At 31.6% G+C, this 17008-nt stretch overlaps 1 protein-coding gene across 1 annotated transcript in view; it reads right to left on the bottom strand.

Annotated features, from left to right (window-relative positions):
* The window catches only part of rho-5 (rhomboid-5), a gene marked incomplete at its 5' end in the record, with an annotated part of 140309 nt that extends 127678 nt beyond the window's left edge, over positions 1 to 12631 (bottom strand). Inside the window, one exon of the mRNA XM_088227870.1 lies at positions 12388 to 12631. Within this exon, the coding sequence (XP_088083996.1) occupies positions 12388 to 12631 (244 nt within the window). The remainder of the gene's footprint in view (positions 1 to 12387) is intronic.
* Positions 12632 to 17008: the final 4377 nt, after the last annotated feature.

The following is a 17008-nucleotide window of genomic DNA, read 5'->3' as shown; positions in this document are numbered from 1 at the left end:
GTATTGTGAGATAATTAATGAAGCCTTATAGTTTTGTAAATTTAGATAATTGTTGTCGAAAAAAATATCAATAATATTATAACATTTGTAAAAATAAAATAAAGTATTCAGTAGACTCAAATCAGTGTTTGATTTCTAATCATAAGTTTAAAGTTTTTATTACTTACTTAAACAATTAAATTTTCAAACCATTTCCTAAAGGTCGTAAATAATTTGCGCTGGAAAAATGAAAATCGAGTTGTGGTAGAGTGGGATTTGAACCTTGGATCTTTGAGCCGTAAGTCCACAATACTACCACGGGAGCACACTCCAGTTTTTAAACATAATACGTATGTATAAATTATAATATGCACATGTGTCTGTGAATATTATTTTATTTATTATGGTTGACAAACAATAAACAATACATACAACATTGGTATAATAAGTATGACCCTTGAATTTTTTTATTTTTTTTATTAATAAATTTCAGAAAAGGTACGTGTTTTTCAAAAAATTCTATACATATCTACATTTACACATCTTGTAAATGTTATCACTGTAACTCTCCAAAAAAGAGACTAACTCTTGCGCTTGGAGAGTGACTTATACTGTTGTAGTTGTTTATTGTTTATTATAAGAGTTTATATAATTTTAAATACGAGTACATGAGAAAAAAATGAAAACATAGGATATATAAAGAAAACACATAAAATAATAATACATTCATACTAATTGAAATTTAATGTAGTTTTTACACGTGTTCAAAAAATTTCTTTAGATTAACATTAAATTTATTTGTTGACCTAATATTTTTAATAGTGTTTAGTTCATTGGGAAGATTATTATAATTTTTTACACCTTTGAAGACAAAACTATTTTGACCATGACTTGTGTGGAATTTAGGAATTTTAATATTATGTTGGTATCTGAGTGACTTATTCATCTCAAATTCATATTTTCTACCAAGTTTTCTTAAACCGATTTAATATAAGATTTATAACAGAGCTTTTGCAAAACTTTGGATCTTTTTCTGAATACAGAGAATGACTAATAATCTAACGGGTTATAGATATTTATTTATTACTGTTTTTTTTTTTACATTATAAACAATTAAATAATAAAAATAATGTGTCCTCACTGGGTGGTTACCCGTGCCTAGTACACTTAACGTATACTTTTTTTTTACATGCAAGAATATACGAAAAAGATTTTTAATATACAACAACAACAAACCATCACACTGTTTCCTCGTAAGGGTAGGCAGAGAGGATAGAACGCCACATCACCCTACATTTGCATACAGATCTCGCTTCCTCTACATTCATACATCTTCTCATGCACGCGCGCCGATTATTCCGACTTTTGACATGTCTATCTTCAAGTATTTGTTGGATTTGGTCATGCCATGTCTTTTTCGGTCTTCCTCTATTTCAAATAAATAAATGAGTAAATATTCTTAGCCGTTCTTTCGCTGTCCATTCGCTCTACATGTCCAAACCAACGCGTAGCTCATTTCTTGATTTTAACGATAATTCTTATCACAGCCTTACATAATGTACGGATCTCAACATTTGTGCATCTATCAAACATAGTTTTAGCACACATTCGCCTGAGAGATCGCATTTCGACAGCATTCAGCCTACTTTCATCCCTGTTTTTCCAAGTCGCTTCGCTCCCATACATCAGGGTCAAGACCGGGACTCCATTGTGAACTGCTAATTTTGCCTAATATACAGAGAAACATATATGTACGTATGTGTGAAACTAAGTTTATGAATGCATTGCAAGTGACCCAACTCAACATGGATTTTCTGGCGAGTCGGGAAAAGTTCACAGGCATGAGTCGTTCCCGCATCTCAATCACAGAGTTAAACGTTGATTAAAAATCCTTAACCTGCACTTATCTAAAATAAATTTTTGTCATGTCGGTAATTGCCGAAAAGTGCGGCCATTGTGATTAAGCTGCTGGTTATGTCACTTTAAGCTGTGCCTCTGTATTTAATTCACCTCGACTTTTCAACTCAATGGCTACTCTTACGTAAAAATCTTGAAACAGGAAATCAAGTGGAGTAAAAACCACCTCGTAGTACAGTAGTTTATCAGGTAGTTTTCTAGTCCAATATTTCACTGTCCCTAGATTGGCACCTAAGCGAAAGATTAATCACCTTACCTTCCTGTAACACATAATCTAAACACAATGCACTTTTCCAGTGCAGTGCCCTATGCTCCATCAGGTGTGAATCGGGGTTTGATGTTGATAATATTTTGTTAAGTTAAGACCCAAGCAAAGTAAGGTAAAACACATATACTAATCAAGTACTTCTTTGAGTAATGTTTTTATCGCTCAAGCTTTTTCAAATATCTCGGAATATAATATTTATTCACGCTGGAAACACTCGCGCCATGCATATTTATATACGATTTTTTCCGACCAATCACAGCCGCCTCTCGACAAAGAATTTTTTATCATTCTTTATTCAAATAATGAATATTTTACTAAAAACGTTTGGCGCTAGAATAAATTTTAATATTAAGGAGGTTAAGGCATTAGATCTGCACCCCACCGAGTAGAAGCTTGTGTTTTGTTGACAAGCAAAAATAAAATAAAGGTCTTTTATACAGGATTTTCTTTGTTTTTTAATACTTGTTGCTTAGTCACGGACTTATTAAAATTATTTATTCCGTGTCACAATGAAATGAAAAAATGTCACACACACAAAATTTAATGTCATAACATTAAGTTGACATATGAATTTCAATTATTAGAAAATAAAAGAGTAGTCTGTGCCCGGGTAGACGAAGAATACAGTTCTGTTGATAGAACCAGAATCCGGGACGACGAAAAAGGAAATCGAGTGGAGAAAGCTCCACCTCATGGTGACTTAGTTGGCACGTTCGCCTATCAAGATTAAGGTCCTATGTGGACGTGAAAAATGGGTTTAAACGGTGGTTCTATGCACTGCAATATTTCAATGTTCCTGGACTTGCACGTGAAGACTGATTATCTTACCTTCCATCTAACAAAAATCATCTAGAAACGCTGCACTTGGAGTACAAATGCAGTGTTCTATGCACCAATAGGTGCAGATAGGAAAATGTGATGATGAAAAAAAATGATTATAAAATTCATCATTCGTTCAATCGCGTAACATAATTTGTTTAATTATGTGACGTTTAACTTAAGATGATTAATCTTACGTTAAGGTTTCAATACGTATGTGAATAAATATATGACGATATTGACAAAAGTCGAACCTGGAACCTCATCCATGGAACTAAAACGCGCTACCCATTACACAACGTAGCGAGCGTGAAAACCCAGAGGCAAAAAAAATCAATACTAGGAAACCAATATTGTCTTAGACGGACGAATATAATATTCTGTGCGATGTGGAGTTTGCAACCGAACTGATTTTTTTCTTTAAGATTTCCATATTTCTTTGTGTTATGTTAAGGGTGCGGGTGGCAGAATAAATCTACAGGGATAGAACAAAGATGGCGGTCACGTCATAAACTTACGCCACCCTTTCGACGCAAAGCCACTACCACTTAAATATATAACTCCCAACCTTATTGTGAATAGTTCTGATAAATTGAGATTTTATACACACGTACGTAGAAATACTATCTTTCTGAATAAAGTTACTGCCTAATATTAATAATAATAATCGGCTAATATATATATGGCCTTCTTCTTCTTTTTAAAGTAACGTAGGAATGAATGCGTGTTGCTTGTGGGGGAGCTCCTACCTAGTAGAAGGTTGACAGGAAATAACGTTGTTAATGGTTCAACTGTATTTATAACATGTCAAATATGTACATAGGTTAACGGAGAAAGCAACTGTGTAAACGATTAACTTGATTTGCTGATTACTAAACTGACTACATGACGGAACCTTCTGTGTGAACTGCATGTTGTAACTGAGGATGTTATTATTTATGTTTTGTTCAGTGTTCATTTTACTTCCTGGTGAGATTTTGAGGTCATGTACTAATTCCTTGTTTCTCAGCGACATTTACATCCGCTCAGCAGCTTGTTAAAAGTCAATCGAATATTCTGATAATTATTTTTTACATGCAGAAAATGTATGATTCAATTTGTGCACTGCCTTTAATACGATAGTAGGTCAACTGACACTGAGAATTAATTTCCAGGTGACTTCTACAGATCCACTCCACGGTGAAGGTTGGCCATCATCATGACAAATTTGATTTTGTTCCCATCTCTTCTAAATAAGGATTTAAAGCTACAGTAGAACTCTCCTATGTTTTAAAGTCAGATGATACGTCGTCTTCCTACACTGCGTTTTTTTTGCAATATGATACAGACTATTTCATACTTCTCTCTCCGCATAAAATGTCCAAATTACTCTAGATTTACTTTTTTAATTTTTTCAATTATTTAAATTCCTTTTTCGTGCGTCTTAATACTTCTTCTTTGCGAACTCTGTCTTCTTCTTGTCCACATAGGCTTCTAAGTGGAGCACGTGGACATCACCAGTTGCCTCCAGGATACGCCAGCTAGCACTCTTGTCATTCCAGCGACCCTTAGTTCCACCGAATAAACTCGAAAGATGGTCATCGACTGCATTCCAGGATGGCGTGAGCCCGCAAGTTTTAAGAACAGTCAACTTGGATTTAGGTTCTCCTGAGGCATGCGTAGCATGTGTCCAAGCCAGATTTACTGCCGCATCCTCAAAATGCTCTTTATAGGAGGCTGTTGCGTTTATTCTCAGACTTCAATGTTAGTTATTAAATGAAACTTTGTCTACCCATGCTATTTTAAGCACTCTTATTTATTTAAACACAAATGTTTCAATTCTCTTTGTGGTGTCATGGGTGAAAATCGCTACGGAGAAATACTGAAAAGACATTACATCGCATGATTCGCATACGCAGATTGAGGTTGAAGTCTCTATTACTAAGGAGGTCACGCATTTTGGAAAAGCAGTTCCGTGCCATCTCTGTCCTAAGTTTAATCTCCTGAAAGTTATCGCAATGATCATTGAGCCAGCATCCCCAATATTTTCTGCATTCTAAAGCCAATATATGTTTATCGGGTTTTGTAAAAATTTCCTGAAGGGTGTTTTATAATTTTGTACTTTCGCTTTTATAAAAAAAATATTTTTAATTACATTACATACTATCTAATTTCGAACTTCAGGGTAATTATTATAAATGTAAGAAGTGCAATTGTTGCAACAGACAGGATAAACATTTTAGAGAAAAGAATTAACTGAGCTTACGACCTGTCATTGGCTTGTTCAAGCGGCCACTACTCACAGTGCCTCATTGACCATTCTGAATTTGTTTGAACATCCAAATTTCCGCAATTTTTCAATTTTATTTTATTTTTAAGCAGAAACAGAGCTGAAACCTTTATTTTCACCGGTGAAATTCATCAGAATTATTTTACCTTATAGGCAACGCCTGAAAATACCTTTCATTTTTTATGGTTCTTTTCAAATAATGTCAATCTTCATTATATATAAAAACACTCAAAATATTTTTGATAATAATTTTTACTTTCCTGTACATGTTATCTTTTTTGCAGTTATCGCATTTCCTCCACATAAACAAAAGAAGTTTTAAAGAACAAAGCCTTCCTATCAGTTTCGCTGATACTCGTACTACTTTACTGCTTTCATGTCCTCTTCTCTGTGTATTAACATGTTACCATACAATATTAAAAATGCTGATTTAAATACAGGAGTGAGACGTTTGCTCAAATTATGGTTATTAGAAAAAAGTTTTTTGTATTAGTGATAGTTTTTAATTTTTCATAATGTAATATGTAATTGTTTTTCATGTAAAATTATTGTTAATGTAGGTTAAGTGTAAATAATCGATGTAATTTATAAGAACCTGTTGACGAGTTGTATGAATGCAACTCAGCAGGACTTTAATTTAAGACTATTTTGTAAATATTTTTGAAAAATAAATAAAAAAAAATAAAAAAATTGACATCGACATATTAATACTTAACAAATGGAATAAACAAATTGTAAGTGAATGTTATCTCAGAATAGTTACTACATAGTTATAGCGTGCAGGCCACACCAGATAATCTTCTCAGAGAAGCATGCCCCGCGACACGTGTGCAGCCTTCCCACATCACGTGGCCTAGTTAAATAATTATCTTTAGCCTTCGATGATCGTGCCTTATCTCTCCCTGACTTAAGTCTACTCAGGAACCTGGAGATGGACTTAGTAACTCGCCAATCTGACGGGGCGGGATCAGGGTATTGGTTATTAAGTCGAGTGTCGACACTGCAGTCACTAACTGGGGCGACAAGATGAAGGGTTAATCTTTAAGTCAAATAAGCTGTTATCAGTGATGATAATTGATATATTTATTTAATAAATTGTAACTTTAGAATTCGGATGTAGATGAAAGTCTTGATTTAAAGATGCTTAACCTCAATGTTTGAAACGCTAACATATAGCATATACGAGATGACGTAAAACGTGCAAATTGAAGTCAAAATTCACTATTTTATGATAGCAACTGATTGTGAAACAACCTTTCTTTCCAATCCTAAATAAAAAAAAATTGCTAAAAAATTACATAATCGAGCATTTTGTACTTGTACTCTTATTTTTTTAACTCAAATACTTAAAACACAAAAATAGTAAATTAAGGCCAAATGCGTTAATATTTAAAAATAAATAATACAACTGTATGAAAAATAATTAAAATTTAATTTACAACGCACGTTTAGAAGATATTTTTGGCATTTGATTTTATAGAAAATTACAACAATAACCAAGGAACCAAAAACAAATATTTTTATAAATATTTCAATTCAATTTATTTATAAAACTTTATACAAAAAACATAATGAGCTTATGTGTACATCATAATAAATATGTTTGTAAGATTTATAAACTTAATTTGCATCTTATATTTTTTTACTTTTAAACTACGTTATACAACTTGTACAAATTAGCTGCGGCCATCAACAATCACGCGGCCACATAATCACTAAAAAAAATATATCGGCCAATTGATGGCATGAAAATTTTGCTAAAAGCATACCGTAATTTTTTTTTATTTACAAATAAATGTTTTAAACAACAAAAAACATAATTCCACAAAAAAAGGTTCGAACTAAAGTATTTTTAATTTTTAAAGGCATAATTTAATCTAGAATTCAAGAAAAATAGCGAAAAATTCGTGTGATTTAAAATGCCCGATTTTCTATTTTTAATTTTTTTATAATTGTCAGATGTTAAAAACGTCCCCTCGCATCATTTCTACAGAAGCAATATTAAGTACTGATGATAGCATTGTTAATTTGACACGGATAATTATGTTAAAATCTAAGCCACACAGTGTTTGAAATTTCAAATGGAAATTTTTAAAATCCAATGAGAAATAAATGCAAGAACTCACGGAAAAAGACGCGAAAATGCCCTTTCTATCATGCTCCGTTCGACTGTTAAAGACATTTAAATAAAAAGTCCTTTCATAATCCCGGATACAATAAGTAAAATAATACTTTAAATGCATTGAAAGAAAAAAGAAATCAAATAAAAACCACTGAAAAGTAATGAAATTTTCACTGTAGTCAATTCAATTGAAGTTTGTAAATATTACGAATGCTGAAGTCACATGTCTCCATAGAAATTAGTATTAAAATGGCCGGCGAGAGCGCGTCGAAATAATTTTAATGATATATTAATTTATTTGTTAGTTCGGAAGAATAGTTTTAGCTAGAGGCACGTCGGTACGAATAGATTTTTTTTCTTTAATATAAGGTTGGATGTGGGACTGTTCAAGTACATGAACTACCTTGTGTAAGCGCCCCGCTAGTTTGTGTCTTGGGCCTTAATAACTTTCATGTTGAATTCAAAATCTTTAAATCAAAATAAATAGTATTTAAATACTTTGTCTTTTATTTCAAAAGAAGTAATCTGCCTGAAGAAAAGTAATTTTACTGTAGTTATTAAAAGCTTTTAATTATATTTTTATCAGAAAGAACGACGTTTTTAAGTGGCAAAATCGTATGATTTTCTTACTTTTTTTCAGACTGTCTACTGCCTTAACTCGGCTTTTCATAAAGTAAACGAAATCGAAAATGATATTCTATTAAGAATCCCCTTGAGCTGTCCCAAAATGTAATATTTTGTGACATAACTTAGGTTTAAGTTATCGACGTAGCTATCCATTCTGTGGCACAATGCAAAACCCGATTCCAAATTAATCATTCATTTTTTAAATGAAAATTCCCGCAAAGAGGGAAATTCCAAATGAAAAGCAAGGAAAATGCACTCCATCATATCACATAGTACCCGAATCCATTTTTCTTCTCTCTTCTACTGTCCGTATAAGGTAGTATTATGAAAATGAGGCCATGGCTTTTTTTGTGTCAAGCATGCATCGAAAATTTGGGACCCGTTGAAAAATATTCATAATTTAATACTCTTTGTAACCCTCCAATGGATTTAATGAAAACATGTCAATCATTTTGCGATAAAATTTAATCAAACATTCAAAAAATTCTGATAAATAATTACAAAAACTTTTTTAATTTTCAAAAATATATTCTGTATTTGGTGAAACACGTATTTTGTAATGTTTTTTTTAAAAGGTTTATTTACCTACCCGCGGCTTCGCTCACGTAGTTATAAGGGAGAAATTATTTAGGTTATTAATTAGTCGTATCGTTTGCCAATAAGAGTTTGTGTTTATTAATAATAATTTTCAGGGTGAAATGATGTATTTTATCGAGATTGAAAAGGGCTTGGTCTTTCAACTATCGCTACGAAAGAAATACGATGATTCGTTAGTCTATGACAGTGGTCGGCAAACCCATAAGTCAAAAGAGCCAAATATCAGCAGTGCAACAATAAATATTTCCTTTAAGAGACAAATTGATTCAGTTTTCAAACGTTTCCACTTTAAAACAAACGTACTATGCAGCAGAAAATATGCGTATTCACATTCCATTTCGACTAAAAATTCTTTAAATTGGTGATGATAAAAAACTTAAGCTACAACTGTGTTGACGATCTTGAGCACGAATTTCATGACATTGCAAATTTTTCCTGTTAAAGCCTGCTCACAATCGCTTCTTGATGAATGATGCAATGGTAAACGTAATCAATTTTTGGTTTCAAAATAAAAAAAACAAAATCTTTTTTCACTCCGGCCATACTGTTCATCCTATTTGTTGAAATTAAAATAATTTCATAGAGTTAAATATGTTTCTCGGTGCATTAATGTCAGTATACAATACCCTCAATTATCCAAAAAGAAGTAATCCTAAAAGTTATTCAGTAGGATGAGGATTTTGAGGAGATGAAATAAATCAAACGAAAAATGCACATCACTTGCGCTGTGTGAGCCGTACTCGAGTGGTTAAAGAGACGCGGTTTGCCAACCTCCGGTCTATAGCGACGTAGAATCGTTATTCTTTTTACAAATCCAAAATCCTACTGCGTAACCAAAATGAAAAGCAATTCAAACTAACCATAGATAACGACCTAGAACAGGTGGTAATATCTTAATTCCTAAAATAAAAACAACTACGGCACATCATTATACTTACAGAGGAATATTTTTCTTTAATGAAATGAACAAAGATAATAAAAAGTACAGTCGAGAATACAATATATTTAAGAAAGAAGTAAAAAATTACATCTTTAATTCTTTTTTATATAACACTGATTAAAAACATCGTTAATATCTTTTTTGTAATTTATTTATGTTATTCTAAAAATATTATTGATTAAAATAAAATAATCTATTGTAAGACGTCTCTCCCCATTATGTACACAAGAATTGTTTATTTCTTTTACGTAATGGGAAATGTTAATGTAAATATATGAATTTGATTAATGTAAAAAATTGTATTTAGTTGTAATATTGTATTTTAATTTGTCATTAATAAATAAAAAAATAAATATATCATGAATTATAGAAATGTAAAGAATTCGTTTCAAATTGATTAATTTTGATATTCCACCTCACCGCTTACTCATTTTCAAATAATGTTGCTCATTGTTACCACATGCCATTATTTTTTTTAATGTTTTTTTTTATATATGAATTTAGTCCCATCTCAACACAGGACTTTTAGTCCCATGGAGTTGGGACTTTTGTCCAGTAAACTTATGTATGTTAATAAATAAATAAATATATATTTATAAATAAGAAGGATAAAACGTAAGTAGCTTATTTTACTTCCTATCTCTTCAGTTATCCCTGTCCAAAAAATCAAGTCAATCGGTTTATCCGTTGAGACGTGGAAGACACACAAACAAACAAACAAACACACTTTCGCGTATAAAATATTAGTATACATGTTTAAAGCATTAATTTTGTGGTCAAACATTTAAACTAATGTTAGTAAATATTAGTGTTTATAATCCACTTACCGTCTTTTTATGTATACCGGTTTCAAGACGTACACTCTTTATCAGGACACTCACTACACCAACATGCAAATATTGAAATACACCTTCACCTTTACCATCAGCGTGTTAAATAGTATTTATGAAAAAACACATGAATAACATGCAAACATAAAGTAGATGATGGCGAGCTCATTCTAATGAATTAAACAGCAAAATATTTTACATTCTACACTCACTTAGAAGGTAGCAAAAATTCTTACCCATTCATACTAAAAGCACCCTTGTACAAGCATTACTACTACCCATTCTAGATTACGCTGATGTTTCCATGACTGATTTAAGCTGTGAGCAACTCGATAAACTTGAACGACTTCAGAATACATGCATAAGGTACATTTTTGGTCTTAGGAAATATGACCACATTTCTGATTATCGTAGGCAACTGAAACAGCTAAAAATTGGACAGCGGAGAGACTATCACTCCCTCTCACTTCTGTTCAATGTACTTCATAGTCCTAACGCTCCTATATACCTGCGTGAAAAATTTTCATCTCTACTATCTGTTGAGATCTTAACAACTCCCTAAGAAAAAAATCCAACCTGTCTAAAAACATTTGGATATACTCAAAACATTGTTTATTAAACTAACTGGTAACAGAAATATAAAAATTAAAATTGGGGTTTTAGGCGTTGCTTAGTAGGTGTAATAATTCGGCCAGATGAATATCACCCACATCAATAAAGGTTTCAGCTCTTTAACTTCACAAAAGTGAACAGGTGGAAGAGGTGGGGGAATGTGGACGTTTTAACATTGTGAATGTTTCAGTGTGTAAAGTGGCTACTTAAACCAGTCAGTGACAGGTTGTTACCCTGTAAATGCTTGGACTTCCATATTTTTTCTCAAAAATATTCCCTCCCTGTTACAACAAATTTAGATCTTAATGACTCCCTAAGGAGGAAATCCAGCCCGTCTACAAACATTTGAACATACTCAAAACATTGCTGGCTTCCAAAACTTGTTCGCAAACTACAAAGATCGAACATGTGGGTGATTAGATAAAGTTTTTTTTTATAATTCTTAGATAAATAATATCATCAGCGGGCTTAAAGTAATATTTCATAAAAATGTTTTCTTATAAATCAACCTGGTATTTAATACATATTTTAAACCTATTTATAATTACATAAAATATTTATCATGGGTGTTGGTGGTGTTATTCGTTTTAGTTAAATTTTTACTAAATTTGTTTTTCAGGTACATATTTTAATTATTTTATTATTACTTATGATTTCTTCTCCATTTTAAAAATTATATTTTTCATTAAAATTTATTTATTATTTAATATTTTTAACCCTTTATTCACGTAATGTATATTTTTACTAATTTTTATTGCTATTGTATTAATTATAAAGTTTTAAAAAAAATGTAAAACTGTTCATATTATTTTATTCACGTCTTTCTGAAAATTTTATAATTGTTAATTTTATTTTATTACTGAGTTTATATAAAATATAAATAAAAAACGTTTATATCTTTTACTAAACAAAATGCATACAAACTTTGTTTTTTTTTTATTTTTTTATTTTTTATTTTAAAATACAAAAATGTACAAAAACACAATTGTATTCCCATGAGTTAGCAAACTCATTCAGGGATTGATACAATTAAAGATTATCAGATAAAAATAAAAATATATTTTGTTGAACATAATTAAAACAAAAATGGACATATCTCGGAGACCTTTTTAAATACAAATTATAATATATTATTTAACATTAAATCACATAGGTCAAGGGTTATCGAGAAATAATTTGAGGAAATGATTTTTTAGTGTTATTTGATATCCATTCGTACAGTTTTTAGTTACAGTTTTTTTCAGTTACAGTTTTTATTTCTCTAAAATTCTGGCCCGCAACTTGGAGGAAAATTGGTAATTTGCCCCAAATAAGAATGAAACTCATGCCTGTCCCATGTGAAGAATGATAAATATATTTATTTTAATGTTGGCCGATTTGATTGAGTAAGAAGTAAGTTCGACTCACCGTCACGACGTACGAGAGTCCCGACAGCGTCATCCTCGCCACAGAGTCCTTTCTACGCAGCGGCCTGCGGAGGTGCGGCGCGTCGCCGTCGGCGTCGGCGGCGTCCACGCTGTCGGCGGCGGCCAGCGCCGCGGCGGCGGGCGGCGGGGACGCCACGCCCGCCGACGGCAGCACGTCGGGCAGCGCCTCCCGCGGCTCGCGCGGCGCCGCGCCCGACGCGCCGTACACGCCGCCAGCTCCGCCCCTGAAGAAGAGACAAACAGTATTTAATATTTATCCAATTACATCATATCAAAAATATATGTATCTTTATAATATATAAAATATTTAATCAAAACCTTTAATTAAAAATATGCTCTGAAATACCTAAATCAGTACACCATATAAAATATTTGGGAATAATAATTGATAAATATTTTAAATGAACAGAACACATAGAATACATAATACAAAAAATTAGAAAACTTTCTCACATCTTCAAGGCGATAAGTAACATCTTATCCCTAATTAAACTAAAACAACTATATTCTATTTTATGCAACATAATTATAACTTATGGCATAATAGGATGGGGAGGCGCTAATAAATCAATATTAAAACCTCTCGAATATACTCAAAAATCAATAGTTAAAATAATTTTTAAAAAGCCCTTCAGGTACCCCAGCATCAAGTTATTTGAGGAATTTGTGATTTTAGAAATAAGGCAATTATATATTTTTAGAATAATAATGTTTGTGAAATCCAATTATTCTACCAAATCCCAAAAGGAACACTCCCACACCACCAGAAGTCAAACTAGAGGATGAGACATGAGGTCTATCACAAAATCTGAATTCGGGCAAAGAAATTTCAGGTTTCTGGGCCCCAAAATATATAATATGTTACCCAAACATTGTAAAACCACGCGAAACTGGCATCCCTCTTTGAATATTTTAATTTTCAAAAATTTTTTCAATTGTTTTTTTTTTTTACATGAGCATTTTTTTTAACAATCGTTTAATTCCCGCCAAACTGCAAAGGCAGGTTTTTTTAGCAGGGATTACTCTCTTCAAATATTTTAGTAACACAATATAATGTATACATAAAAAAATATAAAAAAACTCAAATATGTCAAAAAAATTAAAGAAAAAAAACAAAATATTAATAAATCTAAAGTCTTTTTTGATACCAAAATATTTTTTATTTTTAAATAAGCCAACACTTTTTTGAATATTGTTTTAAACTCTTCGGTTTTTCTTTTTCTTTTAACGCACCAAAGTTAGATTTACTAATTTGAGTCGGGTGCATATGCTAATGAAGATTCCTCATTATTTGACGATATATTGGACCCCTCAAACATACCCGTCAGAACAATTGTTCCTATACATGAAGGTGTTGGATATGAAACAACTGTACCAAAGAAGCACTAACGCTAGGGTTTCCTAGGACAGCGGTGCCCGTATCTTAACGGCCGTAGTGAACGGTGATGCGGTGGACAGCCGTCGTAACGGTGACTAGAGAGTGGTTTCCTAGGAAAACGGTGTAAATAACAACGTAAAAAAATAAAACCACTCTCTAGTCACCGTTACGATGACTGTCCACCGCATCACCGTTCACTACGGCCGTTAAGATGCGGGCAATGCTGTCCTAGGAAACCCTGGCTTAACACAATTCTGGAATAAGGAGAGATCTCAGCAAAATGTTCGTACGAGGTTTTCTCAGAGCACGAATCATGTCATACTCAAAACTCGCACGCGTCTTTTTAGAGACATCTCTTCTTTATCCCAACGACAGAGTTTAATATTTTGGATGAGCGTATTAAACTCTCAAGGACAAAACGTATTTTCAAAAGGGGTGTTATGGATTTTCCTTAGTGGGAGGTATTGAGTGGGAAACATAAAATGTCTACGCAGTTAATCTACTTGTCTTTTTTTTATTGAGGACACATACAGTACAATTACATAGTTTTATAGTATGAACAGTTAGACTTAATTCTAATGGACCAGTGAAGCTGATTAAGTATATAAGCATTACACGTCATCTTAATTCTATGATCTAAGGTTATCAATTAACTATTTTTAGTGTAAAAAGAAGGGGAAAAAACATAAATGAAAGTAGTTTAAAAATTAAAATCAAAGTTAAAAGGTTATTTTTAAAAGTTTTTATATCTTACTTCTAACGTATTTACATAAATGGAAATAATGTAAAAGTAATTAAAAGGTAAGAATGAAAAATAAATAAGAATATTAAAACATGTTCAAATGCAAAAAATATATTTTCAAAAAGGAAAAACATATATGTGCATATAAATAAACATATTTTAAGGAATTCAAAAATGAAAAAACGAGAAGTAACTTAAAAAAAAGACAATAAATTAAAGTTATTATTAAAAATATCTTCAAAAATAATGACACATTATAGTAATAAAAGCTTTATATAATTTTTAAAAGCAATTCTTAAAGTAATTAAAAGTAGTTTAAAAGTATAAAAATGTGTCAAGCGTAGCTGAGAAAAAGAAAGAATAACAAGTATATCAAGTAATTAAAAATTTTCAAAAAAAATATGTCTCATACGGCTTGTATTATAAAATTGTCTTATGCGGCATGTATAGGTATTATAAAAAAACACTCATAAAGCATATCATCGTTTTTTTCTGTTACCTTCAACTGGGTAGGAGTTCCCATGCATCAATTTTTGCATGTTTTTATTTTTTTTTAAATATCTGTCTTATACGGCATCTTTTATAAAATTGTCTTAAACGACAGGCATTATAATAAACACGCATTAAAGCATATCATCGTTTTCTTTCTGTCACCTCCAACTGGGTAGGAGCTCCCATGCATCCTTATGCATTAAAACAAAGATCAATTATATAATCTACTATTGCTTCTTAATAAATAACAAAAATAAATAAAAACTGGCATTATAATATTTCACACAAATATTGTATATTGATGACGCAAACATGTCTGTTAATTATCCCCAAATTAATTTCTACCTGTCGTATTGTTCTGTGATCAAGGATTATTAATAGATAAAGCTAAGTGTATTGAATTTCTAAGCAATGAATTGCTTTATTAATTAAAGTGTCATTGGCTTTGTAGAATTACATATTATGTAATTAGGAGTGATATCCAGCTTCACGCAGAATATAATATATGATTATATTGATTACATTTTATTGTGACATTACGCTATTGGTTTGTATATTCTCGCATTGTGACATTACGCTATTGGTTTATATTTTCTAGAATTGATAAGGAAGAGGTACCCGAACTTTAAAAAAATCAAGGGTGCCTGTCCGTTAATGCTATTACCTGGCTCAAATTTGTTACTAGATATCGATTTCATAGTAACCACCAGAAAAGGTATATACATACACAGATACAAGGCTAGCACAACGTGAAAGCTTGTCAGTACCGAGGTATGTTAAAATGCATGGCCAAAAAACACTTCATTATGCAATTACTAAATTTTTTAATAAGATCCCTTAGCAGACCCTAAATGAAAATCTTGATAAAACTTTTAAGGAAAAAATAATTAAATGGCTCATATGTTACAAGACTTTATATTGATTATTATTTTATGTTAACAATCATTTATTCAATTTTTTGTAAATAAATTTTGTGTGAAAATACGTATGCTTTTAGTTCTTAATAATGTTTATATTTCTTTTTAAAATTATATGATTTCTCTAACGTTTTTCTTTGTAAAGGAAAAATAAAAAGTTTAGTGGGTTTCATTATTATTCCTTTTATATTTTTTCTGTTCATGTTTACCTCCTTAAATAAAAATAAATACAAAAAAAAAATCTACCGAGAAGTGAATAATTCTTAAGGAAGACCGATGTTAGCTTAACTCAAGTCGTTCAGAGATTTGTAGGATGGTTGATAAATCATATTTTGCCGAAGGAGTCCAATGTCTCTGGGAATGAATTGAGTTTATTTATTAACGGACATTGGCCATTTATAAAATTTAAAGTGTTGAATATTACAATAAAAGAATAGTCAAAAACATTTTTTTTTAAAGAAAAGAAGGATTGACTAACGTAAAGAACATCAAGACAAGATATAGACTATTTATTTAGTGGTCGTTTAAACCGTTGTAAACTTAAGCCAAAAGAGTCCAGATCTTGTCTTGAGTTAACAATACGACAATGACAGGTCATTGGAGAATTAAGCCCATAGTTTGCTCTATGCTGATTGATGAACAGTATTTCATTGTTTCTCAACCTACAAGTCGGAGTATGGAATTTTACTTGTCCCAGTAATGATGGAACATCGATTATGCCATTTAGTATGCCGAACATATAAATGGAATTAATATTAGTTCTACGTTATTGTAGACTAGAAATATTTAACATTGACTCTATACCAGCATAATAATTACCTCTCTATAGTCTAAGCATCCACGCAACTTTGCAAAGCATGCAATTTTGGACTGATTCAATGTGATTTATGCGATTCATATAGAATGGACACCAGACTACGGAGGCATATTCTAGAAGAGGGCGAACGATTTGATTTTACGGACAATAGTAAAACTTATAACAAAATAATGTAGCGTTTCCTATATAATTTATATATTTTATAACATAATTGTCAAATGTAAAAGTACTTACAAATTTTTCACTGTGACTAGA

The sequence above is a fragment of the Micrasema longulum genome, unplaced genomic scaffold (assembly GCF_059751315.1).
Source record: "Micrasema longulum isolate JH-2025_06_02 unplaced genomic scaffold, ASM5975131v1 h1tg000546l, whole genome shotgun sequence".
Classification (NCBI taxonomy): domain Eukaryota; kingdom Metazoa; phylum Arthropoda; class Insecta; order Trichoptera; family Brachycentridae; genus Micrasema; species Micrasema longulum.
This window is presented reverse-complemented; position numbering and strand designations above follow the sequence as displayed.